Below are 25585 nucleotides of genomic sequence, written 5' to 3'. Positions count from 1 at the left end.
CCATGGAAACAGGTTTGAAGTTGAGTCTACATGATGCTGGCGATCCTGCTGATGTCACTCTTTATCAAACTGCCGTTGGCTGCCTCATTTATGTATGCAACACGAGGCCGGATATTCAATTTGCAGTCTTACAGGTCAACAGATTTATGCATAGCCCAGGGTCTAAGCATTGGCATGCTGTCAAGAGGATTTTCCGCTACCTTAGTGGCACTTTACATCTTGGCTTGTTTTATCCCAAGGGGGGATCATTACCTCCAGACTGACTTGCTTTTTCGGACTCAAAGTGGGTTGGTTGTTTTGACACCCGAGTGTCCACAAGTGGTTTTTGTTTCATGCTTTGCAGTTCATGTATATCATGGTTGAGCAAGAAGCAACCTGCTGTGGCCACTTCGAGTTGTGAGGTTGAGTACAGGGCAATCTTCGTAGCTACGGTTGAGTGTGTATGGCTCAGACGCCTTATGGCTGATTTGGGTGTTGGACAGGACACTGCCAACACTATCTACACTGACAGTCAGAGCGCATTGGCAGTTGCGAGGAACCCAGTTTTTCATGCTCGCACAAAGCACATTGAGGTGCATTACCACTATGTCAGGGAGAGGCTCTCAGTAGGAGAGATCAGCTTGGCTTATGTGCCAACACAGGACAACCTTGCAGATCTTTTCACAAAGGCATTGTCTCGTGAGAAGCTTGAAGCTTTCCACAAAGCTTTGGGCTTACTCCCCTTTGTGGACTGATCATGTCCTCAGAGCATGGCACTTCCCTTTACTCGTGTGCCAGCTCTCATTCACCGCATCACTCCAGGGGGGATTTGTTACCATATACATGTGGTAGTGATGTGTGTGAACACACTATCTCTATTGTCTGCCTTGAGCTTCCTTCGTGTTCTCTTAGCTGTGTGCGTTTCTCTGCAACCCTAATTCCAACAACCAGACACTTAGATTAGATGCATATCCTCTGGTTGCACATCGCATGACCATCAGATACCAGTTAGATCCCATCAGTAGCATTTTTACAGTAGATAGACACATTTTTCCTATTTTTGACATTTTTTACTTATTATTTTTAAGTGACTTTTGTTGGAAAGTAGGTAGGGCAATTTTGCTAAGTTAATATATAAGCAAACCAAAGTTAGCACTTTCTGGCAGAAGAGGCAGCAAGAGCACCTTGCTCAACAGGCAACTTCTCAGCAAGACCAACACCTGCAGTAGCCCTAGCGTTTTCAGCCATATGAGGATCTAGCGTTTTTGCATCAGATCAGCCTTGGCGTTTTGTGCACAGCAGATCAGCCCTGACATCATCACGACACAGCAAATCAGCCTAGCGTTTTGATGAGTGCGCAACAATGTGTGCAAGTGATAGAGCACGAGGAGATGTGCAGGACTTGAGCCTTGGAGAGGAGGCGCTGTTATGTTGAGATGGGGCGTGAGAAATCGAAGTAGGAGAGAGAGAGAGATTGCACGATTTCTTGAAAGGGGAATTAGTTGAGAGTAGATTGGGCTCTCATTCCCTTTATTAAAGTATAGGACCATTTTTAAGTTAGTGGCCAAGTTCAATGTGAACTTGGCTAAAGGTTAGTAACTTTTAAAAATATACACAAAAGGGGTCATTTGAGTTAGCCATTTGGGCCTTTAACCCAACAACCTCCCACTTAAAGGCATAAATGGCGCCTTTAAGCTACATGACTCCCACCATCTGGATGCATAGTTGATGTTGTGCTTTGGGTAAGCACTTAGTGAGCATCTGCTGGATTTTGTGATGTATGGGCTTTAACCAATGTAATAAGGCCATCCTCAAGCACTTCTCGAATGAAGTGATACCGCACATCAATATGCTTTGTGTGTGCATGAAACATGGCATTCTTTGCCAGACATATGGCACTCTGGCTATCACAACCAAGCATAGGTGTCTTGTTAGGCAAACCAAATTCACTGCATAACCAAATGGCTTCTTTGGAAGCCTCAGTGGCTGAAATATATTCAGCCTCTATAGTAGACAATGCAACTATCTTTTGCAATCTAGAACACCATGAAACAACACCTCTTGCAAGAGTAAACACATAACCACTTGTGGATTTTCGTGTATCCACATCAGCAACCATGTCAGAGTCACAAAATCCCTTCAACTCCAATGGTCTTTCACCATAACAGAGGCATTTGTTTTTAGTCCCTTTCAAGTACCTCATAATGGACTTCACTGCATCCCAATGCAACCTGCTTGGATTAGCCATAAATCGGCTCACAACTCCCACTGCATGGGCTATGTCAGGCCTAGTAGCAACCATAGCATACGTAAGTGAACCACAAGCTGAAGCGTAAGGCACACTTTGCATGTCATTGGCTTCTTCCTTTGACTTGGGGCAATCATCCTTGGAGATTTTGACATATGGCTGTAATGGCATGCCAAGAGGCTTTGCTTCAGCCATGTTAAATCTGTCGAGCACCTTTTCAATGTACTTTTCTTGCGACAAATACAATATGCGCTGGTCCTTTGCCTTCTAACCCTCACTCCAAGTATATGTTCAGGTGCCCCAAGGTCTTTCATTGAAAATGCAGATTTTAGCTGCTCTTTAAGGGCATTAACAGTGCTTCTTTTCTTTGCAGCTATCAACATATCATCCACATAGAGCACAAAAATGATAGGGCTGCCATCCTCATCACGTTTGATATACAAACAATGGTCTGCATGGCTTCTTTTGTAACCATGTTTGAGCATGAAGCGGTCAAACTTCTTGTACCATTGTCTACATGATTGTTTCAACCCATACAAGCTTCTATTGAGCATACATACCAAATGTTCCTTGCCAGGAATAACAAAACCCTCGGGTTGCTTCATGTAAAACTCTTCCTCCACATCACCATGCAAGAAAGCGGTATGTACATCCATTTGGTCCAATTCCAAATCAAGGACAGCCACTATGGCAAACAATACACGCAAAGTGGTCATCTTCACTACAGGAGAGAACACTTCTTGAAAGTCTATGCCCTTGGTTTGAACATATCCCTTTGCAACCAGCCTTGCCTTATACTTGGGTTTTGTATCAACTGTCTTGATTTTATACACCCATTTGTTAGGAATAGCCTTCCTTCCTTTGGGCAATTACACCAAATCCCAAGTATGATTAGCATGCAAAGCTTTAATCTCTTCCTGCATAGCAAGCTCCCACTTGTCGCTGTGCTCACATGTCCTTGCCTCTTTATACGTAAGAGGCTCTCTCTCATCTATCAACATAATGTAATGCAAAGAAGGATCATATCTACTCACAATCCGTCTTGGACGAGTAGACCGCCTCACCCAATGATCCACATTATCCGGTAATGGGTCTACATCAAGTGGCATGATAAAGTCATCAACAATGGGCTACTGTACATCATTTTCAGCACCATTTTCAACATTGTTTCGTGGCTGCAAATGCCCTTCAGGAGCCTCAATTTGCTACCCAACATCATCTGGCTCAAATACCACTGGATTATCTACATTTTCAGCCATATGTGGTGCATCCTGAGGGTCAAGAATAGGCCTAACAGGTGGCTGGTCAGGCTGAAATTTGACACTTTTATGGTCATGCTTTGAGGCACAATTGTTTTGAAGCAGCCTTGCCTCATTAAAAACAACATCCTGACTGCGTACAACCCTTTTGAGCCGAGGTAACCAAATCCTTTAACGCATTTCGCCTTCTTCACCATATCCCATGAAGAGGCCTTTAATGGACTTGGCATCTAGTTTGCTTCTCAACTCAGGTCTTACATGCACAAAAAGGGATGTCACCTTTCAAAGACATGTGAGGGGATCGATTGCATATATGCACTGCAGTTTTCAAAGCTTCTTCCCAAAATCCATGAGAGAGATTAGCTGTGGACAGCATGCATCTCACCCTCTCACAAAGTGTCCTATTGAATCTTTCAGCCACACCATTAGAAGAGGGGCTGTATGGCACAATAAGCTCTCTCTTAATGCCCAAATTTTTACAAAATTTGTTAAATTCAGCACTTGTGAACTCCCCCCCCATTGTCCGTACGCAAGCATTTCAGTTTTCTATCTGTTTGGGTGGTCACAAATGCATGAAATTTCTTAAACGCAACAAAGGCTTCATCCTTAGATTTAAGCAAATAAACCCAAATTTTCCTAGAATGATCATCAACAAAGGAGACAAAATAGCATGCACCTCCCATAGACTTAGTAGGCATGCTACATACATCAGAATGTACAAGATCAAGCACACAAGATTTACGAGAGACACCGGAGTAATAAGAACGCTTTACTTGCTTGCCATATTGACTTCCATTACAAAAGTCAAGCTTTGTGTCTTTAGCATCAAGCTTGTTTAAAGTACAAAGCTTAGAAAAGCCCTTTTGGCTCATATGGCCAAGCCTCTTGTGCCATAACTCCATGTGAGAGTTAATTTCAACCAACGCAATAAACTTGCCCAACATGGCCTTGCCATGCATGCAGTAAAGTGTCCCTTTCTTTGTGCCCTTCACAATCAACCTTGAGTGTTAGGTGCAGCGGAATGAATGTTTGCGCTTTGCTCAAGATGAGTGCTCCGAACCGTGTTCAAGGTTCCTTTTAGTTCTTATGGAAGGAAGAGCCTTCCGTTCTTAATGAGAGAATGCTATGATCACGAACAAAATGAATGGACACTGTGCGTGCAAGTGTATGAGACTGAGAGATAGAGAGAAGAGAGATACGACACCAGAGACGTTGTAAAACCCTCCTCCGAAGGCCCCACTCTCGTCGGCGAGAGTGGTCCACTTATGATTGCACAAAGTGGTACAATGCGTATGCAATGGACTGATGCAACTTGGGACTATGCCGATGACGACGACGGGGATGACGACGAAGACATTAGGGCTGAAATCTGTGGTCTTCTATCTGCTAATCTTTGGGCTGTTTTGGGTGGCTGAAAATGACTGTTTTGGCTGCGTTTTCGAGGGCTGAAAATGGATATCTTTTGCAACCAACTAGGGCTGAATCTGCTGCTGTTGTGGAATGCTGAAAACGCTGAACATCTGCAGCAACAATGGCTGGAAATGAAAAACGCTGATCTGCCCTTCTAGCGTTAGTGAAAAACACTGGTTTTTGGGGGTTTGCTGGCGATCATGGGATGGCTGAAAACGCCAGGGCTGTGGGGGTGTTGAGGGTATGCAAAAACGCCATGCAAAACTGGGAACTAGCTGGCGATGACAGCAAAACTGGAAACGGTAGGCTGAGTGAGGTCTTGGCGATGAAGAGGACCAAAAACGCTGGGGGGTACTCATGGGGGTTCCTGCTGAGAAGGTGCCTGTTGAGCGAGAAGCTCCTGCTGTCTCTTCTGCCTTTTAGTGCTAACTTGGGTTTGCTTATATATTAACTTAGCAAAATTGCCCTACCTACTTTTGTTGGAAAGTCACTTAAAAATAATAAGTGAAAAATACCAAAAATAGGAAAAATAGGCTAAATGCACTGGAAAATTTTCCTAACTGATTTTGATGGATTCTGATGGGAATGCTTATGATCATGCTGTGTGCAACCAGAGGATATGCATCTACACTAAGTGACTGGGCATGCACGGTCTACGAATAGACTCACAAAAGTGTCAGATCACTTCTAAATCTAGACTGATTGAACTGACTGAACCTTGATTCTGCTGTAGCTTGTCCATGGACACATAGGGTTGGGATGTGTCACGTGACATTGAGCCTTTAGTCATTTTCCATGATCCTCTCTCAAACAAGATGCTATAACCATGTATATCCATCTGACCAATAGAAAGCAGACTCTTCTTGATTCTTGACACATATCTAACATCATGCAAGACAAGCTTATTTGTGCCATCTATGGAGAGATGCACAGTGCTAATACCCTCAATGGAACATGCATGATTGTTTCCAAGGTATACATGGCCATGCTTGCTTGCATCAAAAGTAGAGAAACGGAGTCACATGAAATGAAGCACCGGAGTCAACTATCCAAGTCTGGGATAATGCATCATTGACAGTCAACAAAGCATCAATAAGATCACCCTTGGTGATCTGCATGTCCTGTGAATGAACATTAAGAGAGGCATCAAGGTCATAAGCATCATCATCTGACAAAGTGGCACACAAGATGTCCTCTACATCTGACAGCTCCTCAATCACAACACTAGAAGACACATTGGCCTTCTCTTTGTCCTTTGAGCTGTCCTGTGCACCTGTCTTGACTTCCTTCTTCTCTTTCTTTTTGTCTCCGCTATTCTTTTTCCGTTCTAACTCGGCTTTGTAGTACTTGCAATCGGGTTTCTTGTGACCTTTCCTGCCATACTGATAGCAAGTTACATCACCCTTGCCTTTGCTGGCATTTCCCCTTTCCTTACTCTTACTCTTACTCCTTTGTGCATAGACATTCTTCTTCTCTGTCCTGCCTCTAACCATGTTGGCAGAGCTGCCTCCCTCTCCACCTGCTTTCCTTCTGATTTCCTTATTCAAGATAGAACCCCTAACACCATCAAAGGTCAAATTGGGGTTATTCGACAATGAAACCACCAATGTTTCCCATGAATCAGTTAAGGTCATAAGCAAGAAGATAGTTTTCAGCTTATCATCAAAAGGAGACAAACCTAAATCCTGCAACTGCGACAAAGTACCTGTAAACAACGACAAGTGCTCTGCAGCGCTCTTGGACTCATCTAGCTGCATGCCAACAAGTTTTCGCATCAAATGCACTTGGTTGACAGGCGTTGTATTCTCATACATCGCCTTTAACTTCTCCCACACATCAAAAGCATTTGTGAGACCTTTCAAATCAATGACTGTCTCATCTGTCATGGCCATTTTGATGTATGTAACTGCCTTTCTGTTCAGGCTAACCCATGCTTTATCCGTCATATTTTGTGGCTTTACTTGTTCAAGTGTCCCTTCACAATCCTTAAGAAATAGGATTCCCTGGATCCTGTCTTTTCAAAGGTCGAAACCTGTTCCATCGAACCTCCTAATCTCGAAGAGATTCTTCACATCCGAAAAAGATGAGGCCATAGATGCACGAATAAGAGGGCTAACATGCTGAATTTTTTTGGCAAAATGCACCAAAATCGGAGTATAACCTCACAGAAGTGTGCACTACAGCTCCAAATAGTCACAGGAGCAATTTGGGGCAAAATGGGTCAATTTAGACACAAAAAACAATTTCTGAAATTTCTACACAGGGAATTTCAGCGAGTGAATTTGTGCTCAAAAACAACAATTTTAGTTGTTTTTAGCCTCACAGGACATGCATAAGGCTAATGCACAGCCTTTAGAAGCATGTATGAGCAAAAGCCCCAATTTGTAGCATCAAATTGCAGAAAATTGAGCCACAAATGGTCATACATAGCCAAAACTTGTCAAATGTGCATAAATTGCATCAATTTGCACTTTCCTCAATGTAGATGCATAAAAAATATACTTGCAAAAACCTGCGTAAATCTGAAATTTGCTGAAAACACCTGTTTTGGGACCTGTTTTTCAGCAATTTCTTTGTTTTCGGGTAGCGGGGACCTAGTAAAGATGTTCCCTCACCTTAATACATGATTTGCAAAACCTGTATTTTCCTATCATAACCTGTAATTTGCTGATTTTGACCTAATTTCAGTCTGTTTTAGGTCAATTTGACTAGCCAGGAGCCCTCTAGTGTCCGGGGACGAGTCCTTTGGCGATAAAATTGCAAAACCTCGCGTGAGAGTTGACCTTCTTGGCTGAAAATCAGCGTTTGCAGGTTTGGAAGCAAACCCTAAATTTGCTCTGATACCAATTAATGAGTGCGTAGCAATGTGTGCAAGTGGTAGAGCATGAGGAGATGTGCAGGACTTGAGCCTTGGAGAGGAGGTGCTGTTATGCTGAGATGGGACGTGAGAAATCGAAGTAGGAGATAGAGAGAGAGAGAGAGACTGCACGATTTCTTGAAAGGGGAATTAGTTCAGAGCAGATTGGGCTCTCATTCCCTTTATTAAAGTATAGGACCATTTTAATATAGTTGACAGCAGATTGGGCTCTCATTCTCTTTATTAAAGTATACGACTATTTTTATTAAACTAATTCTCCTTTCAAGAAATCGTGCAGTCTCTCTCTCTCTCTCTATCTCCTACTTCAATTTCTCACGTCCCATCTCAGTATAACAGCGCCTCCTCTCCAAGGCTCAAGTCCTGCACATCTCCTCGTGCTCTATCACTTGCACACATTGCTGCACACTCATCAACTGGTATCAGAGCAAATTTAGGGTTTTCTTCCAAACATGCAAACGCTGATTTTCAGCCAAGGAGGTCAACTTTCACGCGAGGTTTTGCAATTTTATCGCCAAAGGACTCGTCCCCGGACACTAGAGGGCTCCTGGCTAGTCAAATTGACCTAAAACAATCTGAAATTAGGTCAAAATCAGCAAATTACAGGTTATAACATGAAAATACAGGTTTTGCAAATCATGTATTCAGGTGAGGGAACATCTTTACTAGGTCCCCGCTACCCGAAAACAAAGAAATTGCTGAAAAACAAGTCCCAAAACAGGTGTTTTCAACAAATTTTAGATTTACGCAGGTTTTTGCAAGTGTATTTTTTATGCATTTACATTGAGGAAAGTGCAAATTGATGCAATTTATACACATTTGACAAGTTTTGGCTATGTATGACCATTTGTGGCTCAATTTTCTGCAATTTGATGCTACAAATTGGGGCTTTTGCTCATACATGCTTATAAAGGCTGTGCATTAGCCTTATGTATGTCCTGTGAGGCTAAAAACAACTAAAATTGTTGTTTTTGAGCACAAATTCACTCGCTGAAATTCCCTGCGTAGAAATTTCAGAAATTGTTTTTTTGCGCCTAAATTGACCAATTTTGCCCCAAATTGCTCCTATGACTATTTGGAGCTGTAGTGCACACTCTTGTGAGGTTATACTTCGGTTTTGGTGCATTTTGCCCAAAAATTCAGCGTGTTAGCCCTCTTATTCGTGCATCTATGGCCTCATCTTCTTCGGATGTGAAGAATCTCTTCGAGATTAGGAGGTTCGATGGAATAGGTTTCGACCTTTGGAAAGACAGGATCCAGAGAATCCTATTTCTTAAGGATTGTGAAGGGACACTTGAACAGGTAAAGCCACAGAATATGACGGATGAAGCATGGGTTAGCCTGAACAGGAAGGCAGTTACATACATCAAAATGGCCATGACAGATGAGACAGTCATTGATTTGAAAGGTCTCACAAATGCTTTTGATGTGTGGGAGAAGTTAAAGGCGATGTATGAGAATACAACGCCTGTCAACCAAGTGCATTTGATGCGAAAACTTGTTGGCATGCAGCTAGATGAGTCCAAGAGCGCTGCAGAGCACTTGTCGTTGTTTACAGGTACTTTGTCGCAGTTACAGGATTTAGGTTTGCCTCCTTTCAATGATAAGCTGAAAGCTCTCTTCTTGCATATGACCTTATCTGATTTATGGGAAACATTGGTGGTTTCATTGTCGAATAACCCCAATTTGACCTTTGATGGTGTTAGGGGTTCTATCTTGAATGAGGAAATCAGAAGGAAAGCAGGTGGAGAGGGAGGCAGCTCTACCAACATGGTTAGAAGCAGGATAGAGAAGAAGAATGTCTATGCACAAAGGAGTAAGAGTAAGAGTAAGGAAAGGGGAAATGCTAGCAAAGGCAAGGGTGATGTGACTTGCTATCAGTGTGGCAGGAAAGGTCACAAGAAACCCGATTGCAGGTACTACAAAGTCGAGTTAGAACGGAAAAAGAATGGCGGAGACAAAAAGAAAGAGAAGAAGGAAGTCAAGACAGATGCACAGGACAGCTCAAAGGACAAAGAGAAGGCCAATGTGTCTTCTAGTGTTGTGATTGAGGAGCTGTCAGATGTAGAGGACATCTTGTGTGCCACTTTGTCAGATGATGATGCTTATGACCTTGATGCCTCTCTTAATGTTCATTCACAGGACATGCAGATTACCAAGGGTGATCTTATTGATGCTTTGCTGACTGTCAATGGTGCATTATCTCAGACTTGGATAGTTGACTCTGGTGCTTCATTTCATGTGACTCCTATCAAGGAGTGTTCCTCTACTTTTGATGCAGGCAAGCATGGCCATGTATACCTTGGAAACAATCATGCATGTTCCATTGAGGGTATTGGCACTGTGCATCTCTCCATACATGGCACAAATGAGCTTGTCTTGCATGATGTTAGATATGTGCCAGGAATCAAGAAGAGTTTGCTTTCTGTTGGTCAGATGGATATGCATGGTTACAGCATCTTTTTTGAGAGAGGATCATGGAAAATGACTAAAGGCTCAAGGCTGATTGTGAAGGGCACAAAGAAAGGGACACTTTACTGCATGCATGGAAAGGCCATGTTGGGCAAGTTTATTGCGTTGGCTGAAATTAACTCACATGGAGTTATGGCACAAGAGGCTTGGCCATATGAGCCAAAAGGGCCTTTCTAAGCTTTGTACTTTGAACAAGCTTGATGCTAAAGGCACAAAGCTTGCCTTTTGTAATGAATGTCAATATGGCAAGCAAGTAAAGTGTTATTATTACTCCGATGTCTCTCGTAAATCTTGTGTGCTTGATCTTGTACATTCTGATATATGTAGCATGCCTACTTAGTCTATCGGAGGTGCATGCTATTTTTTCCTCTTTGTTGATGATCATTCTAGGAAAATTTGGGTTTATTTGCTTAAATCTAAGGATGAAGCCTTTGCTGCGTTTAAGAAATTTCATGCATTTGTGACCACCCAAACATGTACAAAGCTGAAATGCTTGCGTACGGACAATGGAGGGGAGTTCACAAGTGTTGAATTTAACAAATTTTGTGAAAATTTGGGCATTAAGAGGGAGCTTACTGTGCCATACAGTCCCTCTTCTAATGGTGTGGCTGAAAGATTCAATAGGACACTTTGTGAGAGGGTGAGATGCATGCTGTCCACAGCTAATCTCTCTCATGGATTTTGGGGAGAAGCTTTGAAAACTGCAGTGTATATATGCAATCGATCCCCTCACATGTCTTTGAAAGGTGACATCCCTGAAGAGGTTTGGTTTGGCAAGCCTGCTTCATATGATCACTTACGCATTTTTTGTTGCGATGCTTTTGTGCATATAAGACCTGAGTTGAGAAGCAAACTAGATACCAAGTCCATTAAAGGCCTCTTCATGGGATATGGTGAAGAAGGCGAAATGGGTTACAGGATTTGGTTACCTCAGCTCAAAAGGGTTGTACGCAGTCGGGATGTTTTTAATGAGGCAAGGCTGCTTCAAAACAATTTTGCCTCAAAGCATGACCATAAAAGTGTCAAATTTCAGCATGACCAGCTAGCTGTTAGGCATATTCTTGACCCTCAGGATACACCACATATGGCTGAAAATGTAGATGATCCAGTGGTGTTTGAGCCAGATGATGTTGGGTAGCAAATTGAGGCTCCTGAAGGGCATTTGCAGCCACGAAACAATGCTGAAAATGGTGCTGAAAATGATGTACAACAGCCCATTGTTGATGATTTTATCATGCCACCTGATGTAGACCCATTACCGGATAATGTGGATCATTGGGTGAGGCGGTCTATTCGTCCAAGACGGACTGTGAGTAGATATGATTTATGTTGACATATGAGGGAGAGCCTCTTATGTATAAAGAGGCAAAGACATGTGAGCACAGCGACAAGTGGGAGCTTGCTATGTAGGAAGAGATTAAAGCTTTGCATGCTAATCATACTTGGGATTTGGTGGAATTGCCCAAAGGCTATTCCTAACAAATGGGTGTATAAACTCAAGACAGTTGATGCAAAATCCAAGTATAAGTCAAGGTTGGTTGCAAAGGGATATGTTCAAACCAAGGGCATAGACTTTCAAGAAGTGTTCTCTCTTGTAGTGAAGATGACCACTTTGCGTGTATTGTTTGCCATAGTGGCTGTCCTTGATTTGGAATTGGACCAAATGGATGTACATACCGCTTTCTTGCATGGTGATGTGGAGGAAGAGTTTTACATGAAGCAACCCGAGGGTTTTGTTATTCCTGGCAAGGAACATTTGGTATGTATGCTCAATAGAAGCTTGTATGGGTTGAAACAATCATGTAGACAATGGTACAAGAAGTTTGACCGCTTCATGCTCAAACATGGTTACAAAAGAAGCCATGCAGACCATAATCCATTGTTTGTATATAAAACGTGATGAGGATGGCAACCCTATCATTCTTGTGCTCTATGTGGATGATATGTTGATAGCTGCAAAGAAAAGAAGCACTGTTGATGCCCTTAGAGAGCAGCTGAAATCTGCATTTTCAATGAAAGGCCTTGGGGCAGCTGAACATATACTTGGAGTGAGGGTTAGAAGGCAAAGGGACCAGCGCATATTGTATTTGTTGCAAGAAAAGTACATTGAAAAGGTGCTGGACAGATATAACATGGCTGAAGCAAAGCCTCTTGGCGTGCCATTACAGCCATATGTCAAAATCTCCAAGGATGATTGCCCCAAGTCAAAGGAAGAAGCCAATGACATGCAAAGTGTACCTTACGCTTCAGCTTGTGGTTCACTTATGTATGCTATGGTTGCTACTAGGCCTGACATAGCCCATGCAGTGGGAGTTGTGAGCCGATTTATGTCTAATCCAGGCAGGTTGCATTGGGATGCAGTGAAGTCCATTATGAGGTACTTGAAAGGGACTAAAAACAAATGCCTCTGTTATGGTAAAGGACCATTGGAGTTGAAGGGATTTTGTGACTCTGACATGGCTGCTGATGTGGATACACGGAAATCCACAAGTGGTTATGTGGGTACTCTTGCAGGAGTAGCTGTTTCATGGTGTTCTAGATTGCAAAAGATAGTTGCATTGTCTACTACAGAGGGTGAATATATTTCAGCCACTGAGGCTTCCAAAGAAGCCATTTGGTTAGCACGTTTATGCAGTGATTTTGGTTTGCCTAACAAGGCACCTATGCTTGGTTGTGATAGCCAGAGTGCCATATGTCTGGCAAAGAATGCCATGTTTCATGCACGCACAAAGCATATTGATGTGCGGTATCACTTCATTCAAGAAGTGCTTGAGGATGGCCTTATTACATTGGTTAAGGTCCATATATCACAAAATCCAGCAGATGCTCTCACTAAGTGCTTACCCAAAGCACAACATCCGCTATGCATACAGATGGTGGGAGTCACGTAGCTTAAAGGCGCCATTTATGCCTTTAAGTGAGAGGTTGTTGGGTTAAAGGCCCAAATGGCCAGCCCAAATGACCCCTTTTGTGTATATTTTTAAAGGTTACTAACCTTTGGCTTAGTTCACATTGAACTTGGCCACTAACTTAAAAATGGTCCTATACTTTAATAAAGGGAATGAGAGCCCAATTTGCTCTCAACTAATTCCCCTTTCAAGAAATCGTGCACTCTCTCTCTCTCTCTCTCTCTCTCTCTCTCTCTCTCTCTCTCTCTTCTACTTCGATTTCTCACGCCCCATCTCAGCATAACAGCGCCTCCTCTCCAAGGCTCAAGTCCTGCACATCTCCTCGTGCTCTATCACTTGCACACATTGCTGCACACTCATCAACCAGGGCCTTTCTAAGCATGCAGTAAAGTGTCCCTTTCTTTGTGCCCTTTACAATCAGCCTTGAGTCTTTAGTCATTTTCCATGATCCTCTCTCAAACAAGATGCTGTAACCATGCATATCTATCTGACCAACAGAAAGAAGACTCTTCTTGATTCCTGGCACGTTTTGCATTTGCAGAACAAGGCGACAGCAGAACCAATTTCAGTCCTAGCGTTTTTGGTTTGCAGCACAACCTCAGCGTTTTTGCAGATCATCGCGACAGAATCGGCCATAGGACCAGCGTTTTCAGTTTTAGCCCTTCAACATTGCAGATCAAGTCCCGAGCCTCGCAGATCTCACCTTTTCGCAGCAGTTCCTCGTGGCACGGTCAGATTCCGCAAGGTTTACAGATTCAGCCCGGGAAACGCAGATTTCAGCATCTGCGTTTTCAGCGCGTCATCGTCGCATCGTCGTCATCGACATGCTCACCAACATAGAGTCAGAATTCAGCAGATAAAGATTTGCAGATTTCAGCCATTAGCGTTTTCAGATTTCTGCCCGTCTCGTCGTCCTCCTCATCGTCGTCGACATCATCGGCAAGTCCAAGCATTGTAGAGATTTGTGCAATCATAAGTAGACCGCTCTTGCCATAGAGAGTGGGGGCCTTCGGAGGAGGGTTTGACAACATTCTGGTGTCGTATTCTTCTCTCTCTATCTCTCAGTTTCATGCACCTTCATTCACAGTGTTTATCCACTTTATTTGTGTCCTTTTCACTCTCTCACTAAAGGAACGGAAGGCTCTCCCTTCCGTAAGTAAAAGGAACCTTGAGTACAGTTCGGAGCACTCATCTTGAGCAAAGTTCAGCATTCATTTGCTGCACCTTACATGTATGGCGTCGAGGGAGATCCCCAACAGTGTCTGGAATCCTGTGGACTCTTCACCGGCCCACTCTGATGCGTGGGTCATTCGATACTTGAACTTCATAAAGGTCTGCAACGCTTGCTTCTTTGGGCCGCGCCGAAAGCGACACAAAGTCATCTGAGGCTGCTTCAATGGTGCAACTGCGTCTATGGACGTAGGTTCACCTTCTTCAAGAATCTCTGAGGAGGAAAATTCTTGAAACCACTTCCAACACAAAAACATGAACATACCCATTCCATGTAGAGTGACTGAAGAAAGACTATTCTTTCAAAAAAATTGTGCATGCAATGCAAATGAGCAAAGTGACGGAGTGCCAAACCGTTCATCAAACACACACAAACCATGAGATCGAATCTTGACTTTTTGATCTAAATCTAACAATTGTGGCAAATTACGATGGAAATGCCGATGCTTGATGCTCAATCCTTCTTGTGCTCTGTCGAATACTGTTCATGCCAAGGAAGAGACATGGAATGTGAATTCCTTGAATGCAAACATTTCATCTTTTCATGAGTAGTCCGTATATATCCGTGCTCACTCATGGGTGAATCATGTTCATCGTACAATATGGCATGCCTATGAAAAGGGAACACATAAAGACAATGACTAAAATACAGGAAACTGTCACGAATAAAACACTCTAGTCTCGAACAATGCGTACTGACTAATCATGTGCATACACAATACTTCTTGTGGGGGTTCCTTAGATCTTGACTCAAGAGCCAAGATCGGTTCTTTGTGATTGATCGAATCTGCAATGAGGTTAGATTCACTAGAAAAAGCATCAACTAAACCATCATCCTTGTGAACAATCACATCTTTATCCTGCAAATCATCATTATTGTGAATAATCACATCTTTATCATGCAAATCGTGTGAGTCATGCTTTTGAGAAGACAAGACTCAGAGAGTCTCCTCCTCCTGATTCTTTTCAATCTTCTCCTGCACATTAGAAATGAGAGATGAAGAATGAATAACTTCCTCCCCACGAATGACAATGGGAGAGTCACTTTTGGCATTGAAAGTGAAAGTATTGGCTGCCCAATCAATGAGAGGGTTATGCTCACGAAACCATCGAATGCCTAAAAGCATATCACATCCTGAAAGAGGAGATACTACAAATTTTCTGCAGAAGGACGCTTGTTGAACAGTGAACAACACATCAAGGCACTCTTGCGTGATGAGAGAGTCCATACCGGGAGCGAAGCCCGACACCTTGAAAGGAGATGTCTTGCTAACCTCCAAGCGGGCTCTTTCGACAAGAGAGTCACTTATCACATCATGCATATTGCTTGGATCAAACAATATGACAAAACATTGACCCTTCACATGACCATAACACTTAATGAGAGACTCATCAATGGGAGGATCATGAGAAACTTGGGTCACACTCGTACTCTCATTTATGGCATTAACAAAGGATGTGGGTTCTTTAGATTCGCTAGATTCAATCTTAGGACATGTTTTCTTTATGTGACCCTTGACGTGACAATGATAACATCGACCTTCCTTATAATAAATGCTTTGTTCTTCTGAAGTGATGTATCCTCCTAAAATTCCTTGTGCTGCTTTTTCATCTGGGGTGAGCTTAAGTTTAGCTTTACCCTTAGATTCATTGTGTGAGTTCTTTTCCAAGAGACTAGAGGAAGATTGGTTAGAAGAGTTACCATTCTTACCATTCTTACCGTTCTTAGGGTTCTGAGAAGTCTGAGAGGTACTTTGAGAAGTCTTGTTCTCCTTAGGCTTTCCCTTATTGTGCTTCATCTCCTGTGGGAGAGCAATCGCTACCGCCTTGTTGAGATCTACGGGGTTGAGGACTTCGACATCAAACCTGATATAGTCGTCCAACCCGAAAATGAAAGCCTCCTTGCGCTCATCATCCGATTTTGCGTAATTGGGTGCCGAGCTGCAAAACACGGTTAGAAAAAGACATAACTGGCAAACCGTTTTGCTTGAGACTGTGCCAATCATTTTTTAACCGTGCTAGGTATTGTGGTGGCATAAACCGCGCCTTGAGCTTGTCTTGGAAGTCGGCCCAATTGAAGGAAAGGGGCGCGCCTTCGTCGGGCTCCTCTAGGTGTACGGCCAACTGTGCCTCTTGCCATGCGTGGTACCAATTAATGGCATCACCGGCAAGGTACATGGCTGCCGTCAAAACCTTGCTATTCCCTGTCTTCTTAGTTGTCGCAAAACAAGCATTAAATTGATGCAACCAAGAATGAATAACACTAGCATCCAACTTACCATCATACTCACTGAATGTGATCTTCTTTGTGACGGGGGGGTTGGAGTTCGAGGCTCTGCTACTTGATGAACTACCAACATCTTTGATCGGCTCGGGTTCCGAGGTAAGTACCTATAGGACCAACTCTTGCATGCGTTGGTCTCTTTGCGCCTCACGCTCTAACTCCAAGGCCGCTCGTCTGTCTTCGGCCGCTACCTGTTGAGCTTCACGTGTTTGCTCATGCTCAAGCTCAATAGCTGTCTTTCTTTCTTCGGCCGTCAAGCGCGCTTGCTCATGCTCACGCTCTAAGGCTACCCTTTTCTCTTCGGCCACCAAGCGTGCTTGCTCGCGTTCACGCTCCAAGTCGACCTTTCTTTCTTTACGCTCGCGATCCAATTCTGCTTTTCTTTCTTTGCGCTCGCGATCCAAGTCTGCCTTTCTTTCTTTGCGCTCGCGCTCCAAGGCAGCGCGTTGCGCTTCTTGTTGTAACATCATGTCCATCGTCGTCTTGACCAAAGCCTCCATAGGACTTCGTGCAATCCTTGGCGTAGATGGGGAAGGGGGAGGGTCGGAAAAACCTCCTGGTGGGGAAAATTCTTCTTCGCCGCTTCCATGCTCATCACTTCCACGCGAAGTATCCATTCCGCTTTGGGTGATGACCATACACTGATGTCTTGGGTTCTTAAGTTAACGAGGAACTTGGGTTCTTGTGGTTCTTGGGTTCTTGGGTTCTTGAGGGTCTTGAGTTCTTGAGGTTCTTCTTTAGCTTGCAATCTGTGTCAGAGAAGGATCTTCTCTTACCCGAGCTCTTCTCTTTCCCGCGGGTGCACCCCTTGGCGGCCTTGCGCTCACACCAAGGTTGCTTTTTTCCACCTCACGTCGATTGGCCGGCCGCTAAGTGCACGGTCCGCTCTGAATGAGTGAAAAGAGAAACAAGGGGAGGTTGGACAAGCCCTTCTTTCTTGGGTTTCCTGTCACTCTTCAAAAACATGGTTAGGAATCGACACGCCCAAGTGAACTTGGGTTACGTGCGACCGCAACAAGCAAAACAAATTTCTGGTGCCAAAGCTCTGATACCAATGTAAGTTGCATCGGAAGTGAATGTTGAACTTGCTCAAGATGAGTGCTCCGAACTGTGCTCAAGGGTTCCTTTTAGGAGAGCCTTCCGTTCCTTTAAATTTGCAAGCTAGGGCACTTTTGGGTGTCGAAAATTCAAATTTGGCAGCATTTTGAGGTTTGGACGGTGCATGCTTTCTGGTTGGAGCTCATACATATGCTCCAAGGCTAGTATGACGGGGTTTCGGGTAGCTATGACAGTGTAGAGAGAGAGAGCGCTGTGCTTTCATAGAGCTGTGGCGGTCTGGGCCTTTCTTCACTGTGGGCCAGGGCATTCAGTGGCCGACCTGCGTGGTTTTTTCCTTCTCCCATTTTGTGATCTAGCCGTTTTCTATTTATTTGTTCATCATTGGAGTCTCGCCCCCCTTTTGCTCTTGCACCACGTACTCTCTTGAGAGGGGAGTTGTAGCCGGTTGAGCAGTTTTAGAAAAGTAAGAGAAGGATCTTATTCACTCAAAACAAAAGTATGGACTATTGGCTTACAAATAAAATATTTTCCTGTCTATCACATATTGATAAAAGCAGATCCTATGACTATTAGAAAAAGATGGTGAAAGGAGTGACCACCTACTTCCAAGAACCCCAACAACAACAAGAGGCCTTTTCACTTGAGTTGGGCTCATTTCTGACATGATTGTAGCACCATTACATGATCCCTTTGCCGATCCTTGCAAGGCTTGGGGATGTATCCGTGATCAAGAAGCTCTCGTCTTCTCTGATCTTGGATCTATGCAGAATCCAGCAAACAAAAGTTGCTAGAGACGTCGTGAGGGAGAATGGTTCGAGTTTGGCAGTTCATGGCCATCCAATCATTGTGTCGTCTTGAACTTTATAGCTGGTGCATCATCTGGTTTGGATTTATCTATTTATTTAGTTTTCTCTTCTGCACCTGTTGAACTGCCCAGATGATTGTTTTCATAGCTCCCATCACCTAGTTTGGAATTATGTATTTTCTTTGTTTCCTTTTCCTCATCAGCTGAACTGCCCAGATAATTGTGTTTCATATGAATAAGTACCTCATGAAATTCATCGTATGGGAAAAACTTCAAACATTGGTGTATGTAATGTTAGGTTTCTGAGCAGTGTCTTTTTCTTCTTTGAATTAATCTTTTATTTTTGCTTAAGATAGGCTTATCATCTTGATGACAGGTGAGTCGAGACGAAGGCTGACTTCAAGTGTCAAGTTTTGGGACACTTTGAAATCTGGGTAATTGTTCATTTCTCTTTACTTGAATAGCTTCCAGATGGCAAGGATGTGGATGAGTACTTCTGAATATTATGCCTTCTCCCAAAAAATTCAAAAATTTTGTGTAGTTTTGTGAAGGATCCTCCCACCATAGTTGCTGAACCTATACAAGAAGAGAATGGAGTTGAAGAACCAAATGTTGATGATGAAGAACCGGTTGTTCTGATGGAGACAGCTCAGCCAGATGGCACAGTTGAGAAGATAATATTTGGTTCAGGTGAAGCAGTAGATGTTTATGAGCTAGAGGCTCTTTACATCAAGGTACCATGTGATTCAGCTCAGAAAAATTTAGATTGTCATGCTATACATTCTATCCAAACCAGGGTGTTATAGTGTACATGAATGTTGGCTTCTAAACTCATGTTTGTGAACTTATCTTACAAATAGTTAAAAAAAATCCGAGGAGAAGTGAAATCTGCATGTGAGAGGTTAGAACTCAAGATTTTGAGTCTACCGGTTTTTGTTTGGTGGTAGGAGCTGAGGTTCATGCTGTAATTAAATAAGTTGCCACTTACCTCATGAATCCTTCAAAAGCAGGTAGAATAATCAAGTCCCCTAAATGTGTACTTTGGCATTGTAAGGGAATTTTGGAGAAAGAGAGCAAACTGACCTATGTTTCTTGATGTCTACAACTGTAAAGCATCTTATATTTCTTGAGGGCTACCACGTTGCATTTTACAAGAGATGTGGTCACCCATCTTTTCATCAATCACTCTGTACCTTGTTGGTCTCATGTCGTGACTTTGATTGTTGTGATTGCTTGTGTTTTGTTTGATCACTTAGGGCAGGTGGGATGGCCTAGGAGGCCTCCAGAGAAAGTGGAAGCAGCTTTGAAAAACAGTTTCATGGTGGCTTCTTTGCATCTGCAGAAAGAGGTCCCTTTTGAAGGTTTGGGTTGCATTTTGTACCTGATTTTGTTGCTATGTCTTGCTGGTATTGTAAAAGCACATTTCTTTTTCTTATCGTGTAAATTTGTGGCTTGAAGTATATCCAAAGTTGACTGTAGCATCTATTAGATTGAATTCAAAATGTGTTGAGCTGATTCAAGGTTTGCACAGCCTGTGACAGCAGTGTAGGTTGGACAAATTTTCTATGGCACTATTTATGTCCAGGTAACAAGTTTCCTAGGCACCAAAAAAGAGGAACTGGTACGGCCAATTAATAAAATAATAGTATAGTGTGCACTTTACGGCTATTTGAAGGCACTTGGAGGCCAAATGGGACAAAGATGGACTGTTTGGTTTGTTCTTTTTTTGAATATTTTGAAAATTCTTGTGTTTTTTTAGGAGTGCAACGGTTCCAAAAACAAATTGGGTATAGTGGGTATGGAATGGTATGGGTTGACATGGGATGCAACGCTGGTTAGTAATTCATGAGTGTTTTCCTACTTCTCATAGCATGAAAGCTTTAGCTCCCATGATTCATTCTTGGGATAGCTCACATCAGCACTTTTGGCACTGTTCCAGTCTCAACCTCTAATTGTAGATGCTCCTGTCTGTCTGTCTGTCTGTAATGACTTCATCTATGAGCTTAGCTTGCTGGATTCAAACCCAAACGGCAATTCTGATCTCAACTCTTTGTGGAATATTGAATGCTCATTTTGCTCTCTTTGACTACTGCTCTGCTTACTCGCAACGGCTCACATGGACTCTTCCCCCTTTTTCTCAACAAAGCTAATAACAGAAAAGAATTGAGAAATTGAATTGTCCCTTTCTCCTCATTAATGAACCAACTTGCTGGCTCTCCAATCTTCTTTTGATTTCTGAGAGTTTGCATTCGATGGGTAGACGTGTTTTCTGCATAGCTCGGATATTCCTTCTGGAAAAGAGAATGAAGCATTGCTTTCAAAACCTGAGGAAACTTACCAAACTGTCTTGCTATCACTATAATATTATATTCATTGTTTGATATATCATTTTATTCCAAATTCCTGTGTCTTTTGTAGATGTTAACATCCTTTCTTAAGAAAATACTTTTACTTTCGTGCTTCATGTAGAGCAAGCAAGGAAGATACCGTGTTTGATGGAGAGTTGTGCAGCTGAATTTTTAATCGTAGGTGGTCTTTATCAGGTTTCTTTACCTTGTTCATGTCGTTGATGGAACAGGTGGGGCTACAAAAATGCTCAAAAGGGAGCTTATTGGCATGGCTCGTGCAACCTCTGACCATGTCTTTAATGCAACAATATGGGATGTCATAGTCGATCCACTTTATCAGGTTTGAGAAGGCCCAATTTTTCTGCTTGTTTATTCTGTTTTAAGTCATCTATTTGTGTGTGTCATTATCAGAGGTAATGTCTTTACTAGTAGCTAAATATGAGAACGAGGCCGTTAGATCATGCATATTGGGAGGATTGATTGAAATGTCAAGATGTTAGGGGGCTGTAAACATGAATGAGAACTTACAAGCAAAGTTAATCAGTATTAAGCTAGGATAGGTTATAATTCAACAGGGTGAGCTGAGCTGCCTCGCAAGTCAGGTAAATGTTATGATCTGGTATGACATTATCTTTTTCACCGGCTTAAATGTTCAAAACATAGGAGAACAGTGTGGAAAAAATGTCAAAATGACAATTCAGAGGAGTGTAAAACTTAGGTACTCCAATGTCTGAAGTGAAAAGGCTAAGTAGTGGGTTTGGCATCTGAAGCTGAACTCCACCATCTCAGCAAGTGAAGTCCTTGGGGTATTCTGTGGCTGAGGCTGTTTAGAGCAATTGGAGCTGCAAGCATGCTTAGGAGCAACTGGGAAGACGCTACCATCTCCGTGTTCCTCCGCCTTAAATTGGCCATCCAATGTCAGTATATTTTATATTAGTAAACATGATAAAATATAATGTCAACGTCCTCGTTGTCATTGCCATCATCGGCATCATCATAATAATATATGATGATGATGATGGCGACGAATGACGAGGACGATGACAAAGATAACAAGGCGTCTGAAGACAGACGTTGGCACTGCCTTTCACTCCGACTGAAGAAAGAGAGCGAGAAGGTGAGGACGTGCGAGAGAGAAGGAAGCGAAGAAGAAGAGAGACTAGAAAATAAAACATACCTTCCAAAAATTGGAAGGGTGCTCCGTTGTACACGGGCTGAAATTCCCTTGTATTTACACTCCCTTTCTGCCGAAAGGCAGTGCCAACAATAACAACCACAACAACAGTATGGAGCCACTCGCGACTTGATGCACCATCAAGATCTTGCCAGAGGCTTACAGGAATCATAAGGTTCATTTGGATTTTGAGATATGAAACATTTGTAGTTAGGCTGTTAGCTTTTCTTGCTTGGAGCAATGTGGAGTGCATATAGCCAGATTGCTTACAAGAAGCGTTAACTTGCAAACTCTTTGCAGGAATGTGCTTAAACTTTAAAAGATAGACCCTTCTACATAGTGAGGAGCAAGGGCTACAATTATCAGAGGAAAAGGATGCCTTAAGTGATTCCGCTGTAGTATTGTCGTGGGGGGCTAAGCCCTAGGAGTAGGCTTATGAGGACATACATTACCTAGAGCCTATCATTACTGATTGGGAGGCTGGTGAACTAACCAAGAGTGAGGAAGGTGACGACTCCTTTTCAATTGTACTATATATTTTTTTCTGGATTATTTTGTCTGGACTTGGTTTGGTCTAAGGCCTTCTCTGTATGGGGCTTTGTTTGTAGTTATTTTGCCATTAACTAGTGAATTTTCCTTGAACTTTGTCTTCAACTTTTTTTCATGAAGTTTCCAGAAGATTGTGTTTAAACTCTTCTGAACATCGCACTGGTAGTCATTTAGAATTTTTTTCGAATGCGACAGTTTAAGCTAATACTTTTCATACTTTGGTCGTATCATAGGGACAAGGTCTTGGAAAGGCACTCATAGAGCAGATGGTACGTGCATTATTAAGACGAGACATTGGAAACATAACGCTTTTTGCAGATGCTAAAGGTAGGAAGTCCAGAAGATGCCCCATCTTTGGAAGTATGTATGCCTTTCGCTCTAACCTTGCCCTGCAATCTGTGGTCTTGCAGTAGTGGATTTCTACAAGAATCTAGGATTTGAAGCAGATCCTTTTGGCATCAAAGGCATGTTTTGGTATCCAAGATATTGAAAAGTTGGAGCAAAGAATCTTCAAGGTGTTCAGGTTCATACTTTGCTGCAGGAAGGACAAATGGGACAGTGTACCATGATAGATCATTCTTTAATAGCAGAAGTGCTTGTTTGAGGGTCGCTCTAGGATCTTTTTAACTATCACCGTGAGCTTAGGTCGAGTCTGTTGTTGTAAATACTTGCACAAAGCGTGTGCATGGAGGCATTCCGTGAGCTCAGGTGTAGGCCATTCCTTATTCCATGTATATTAATACTCTCTTCTGTAATTGTGCAGTTTAGCATTGTTTTCCATTGTTCCTGGGCCTTTTTTGGGTGCAGCTTTTCAGTTGTCGTATTTGCTAATGGCTGTTAAACAAATTACTTAACATTGGAGTGGTGGCATTTGTAACAAAAGAACTTGGAAGCATAATGGGAAACTCTTTATTTAGAGTTAGGCTTTTGTGGTTGTCCAGATAGCCAGAGAGAGAGAGAGAGAGAGAGAGAGAGAGAGAGAGAGATGAAATGAAATGAAATGTTATATTAACGTCTTCAAAAGGCCAAAGTGACCTATGAGACCAAAAAGTTACAATGTGGTGGATTTGATACAAAGTCCGAGTAACAAGATGACAAAAATGAAATGACAGAATGACAAAATAAAATACTATGGAATCCTAAATTGCTAGGTGTGAACTAAGCTACTAGTTGGGATAGCTAGATCACAAGAGATCCAGCATCGGTCATTGGTAGGGACATGGATTCCACTATTGTTATATGCTGATGATATTGTGTTGATCTCCGACTCTCCGGGGGGGATGCAACGTCACTTGGATGCTTTGCATAGGTTTGCTCGGGAAAGTAGTTTGTCCGTCAACCTTGGTAAAACCAAGGTCATGGTATTTAATACCACCCCACAGTGGATCAGGAGGTTAGTGCTAGCATTCACATACGGCCAGGAGACAGTGGAGTATACAGATGCTTACACTTACCTCAGAGTGGTTTTTAGTGGGTAGCATTTTCATTGAGGAGGGCAGCAGAGACTAGATTGACCAGAGCCTATGCAGCATTGGGTAGATTGGAAAGGATGTCTTCACAAGTTCAGTTTCAGGAGCCTCGGACGAAGCTCTGGCTCTTTGACACTCTGGTGGCTTTTGCATTGCTTTATGGAGCTGAGATTTGGGGACCTTCATTGGATAATCATGGGAGGACAGGCCGTAGTGATGATGGATGAGAGGACATGGAGAAGCCTCTGGTCTCTATGATCTCGTGGCTCATTAGAGCCAAGGCTTCAGTACCACGTGCTATTGTCCGAGCAAAGCTAGCTGCCCCCCCACTAGTGGTTGAGGCGCTCACCAGATCTGTCTCCTTCATACATCGCATGTGGGAACTTCCCAGAGACAGATATGCCTGCCTTGCACTTGACCTCTCGACAGTTAGCCATGCAGGGAGATACAACATGCTGGTATGGGGAGATGACATCATGGTTTTAGGCGCATGGGTTCAGCATAGACAAATTGCCTCCCTTCCAGTACTCACTGGATGCACCCTCTGTGACTCTTACATAGTCTGAGATCACTAGGCTCATCTGCCAGGACTTGACTCAGCTAGACACCAGGAAGACATGGGTAGAGAGAGAGAGAGAGAGAGAGAGAGAGAGAGAGAGAACCCTCACCCCTGTCAAACTGATAGCACATGCTGAAATAGAACAGATATGAGCTCGCTGTAGCTCTTTCTCAGTTGGTTCGTGTTCGGCATGTGCGTAGCAGGTGCATTGTACCGGCTGCCTCAGGTTGTCTTGGATGCTTCTGACTGTTGTACTTGTCACCCTACTATTGGAACTGCACCTGTTTGAACTGGCTGCCCAGAGTTCCTATATGCGTTGCTCCGTCCTCCTGGTGGTGGTTGCTACTGCCCAAGTCCTCTATTGCAATGATGGCCACTACCTCATCAAATTGACGTCGACTCCATGGCATCAGCAACCAACGTTGCCAATGCAGTAGCTGACACAGTTGTGGTGGCCGATGCTTGCCCATGGCTCATACTATTGCGCAGACTTGTTGGGATGCTAAAGATGTGCATGCTCATTGATTTATTACACGTTTTATTAGGTGTTCCATTACGTCACACATTAGGAAAACAGGCGTGGAATAGACTAGCTTCTTCGAATGTTGGACCTAATCAGGCAAACATTGCGTGCTTGAGAAAGGAGTTGAAGTTAAACATTATGCACAAGGAGGATGCGTGTATTTCTTTTGAAGATTAAAAATTTGAAGGAAAAATCAACTACCATCGGTGAGTTCTTTCTTAGTAGTTCCTTGTGCGCAGACAATTCTTGATGCTTTGCAAGATTCTTATCATACTTTTGCCTCTACTTGGTGTCATGTGACAAAAAAAAAGGATTATGTTGTAGACAGTGGAAACTTGCCCTTGGGAGTGGCTTCTACATAGTGGATTTACCAATAGCTTCTACATAGTGGATTTATCAGTAGTTCCAGTAATTCATAGTCGGTAATTGTACA

General features: G+C 42.9%; 1 protein-coding gene across 2 annotated transcripts in view; it reads left to right on the top strand.

Annotated features, from left to right (window-relative positions):
• The window catches only part of LOC147455722 (histone acetyltransferase TAP1-like), a 40422-nt gene extending 17034 nt beyond the window's left edge, over nucleotides 1-23388 (top strand). For both annotated transcript variants that reach the window (XM_086514420.1, XM_086514421.1), the window contains exons 3-8: nucleotides 18907-18964; nucleotides 19072-19264; nucleotides 19792-19891; nucleotides 21109-21218; nucleotides 22835-22928; nucleotides 23012-23388. In XM_086514420.1, coding sequence (XP_086370546.1) covers nucleotides 18907-18964; nucleotides 19072-19264; nucleotides 19792-19891; nucleotides 21109-21218; nucleotides 22835-22928; nucleotides 23012-23091 — 635 coding nt within the window. In that variant the 3' untranslated portion in view covers nucleotides 23092-23388. The remainder of the gene's footprint in view (nucleotides 1-18906; nucleotides 18965-19071; nucleotides 19265-19791; nucleotides 19892-21108; nucleotides 21219-22834; nucleotides 22929-23011) is intronic.
• Nucleotides 23389-25585: the final 2197 nt, after the last annotated feature.

The sequence above is a fragment of the Adiantum capillus-veneris genome, chromosome 6, assembly GCF_014529385.1.
Source record: "Adiantum capillus-veneris isolate H3 chromosome 6, ASM1452938v2, whole genome shotgun sequence".
NCBI classification, from domain to species: Eukaryota; Viridiplantae; Streptophyta; class Polypodiopsida; order Polypodiales; family Pteridaceae; genus Adiantum; species Adiantum capillus-veneris.
The sequence above is the reverse complement of the archived record's forward strand: the minus strand, read 5'-3'. Positions and strand labels throughout refer to the sequence as shown.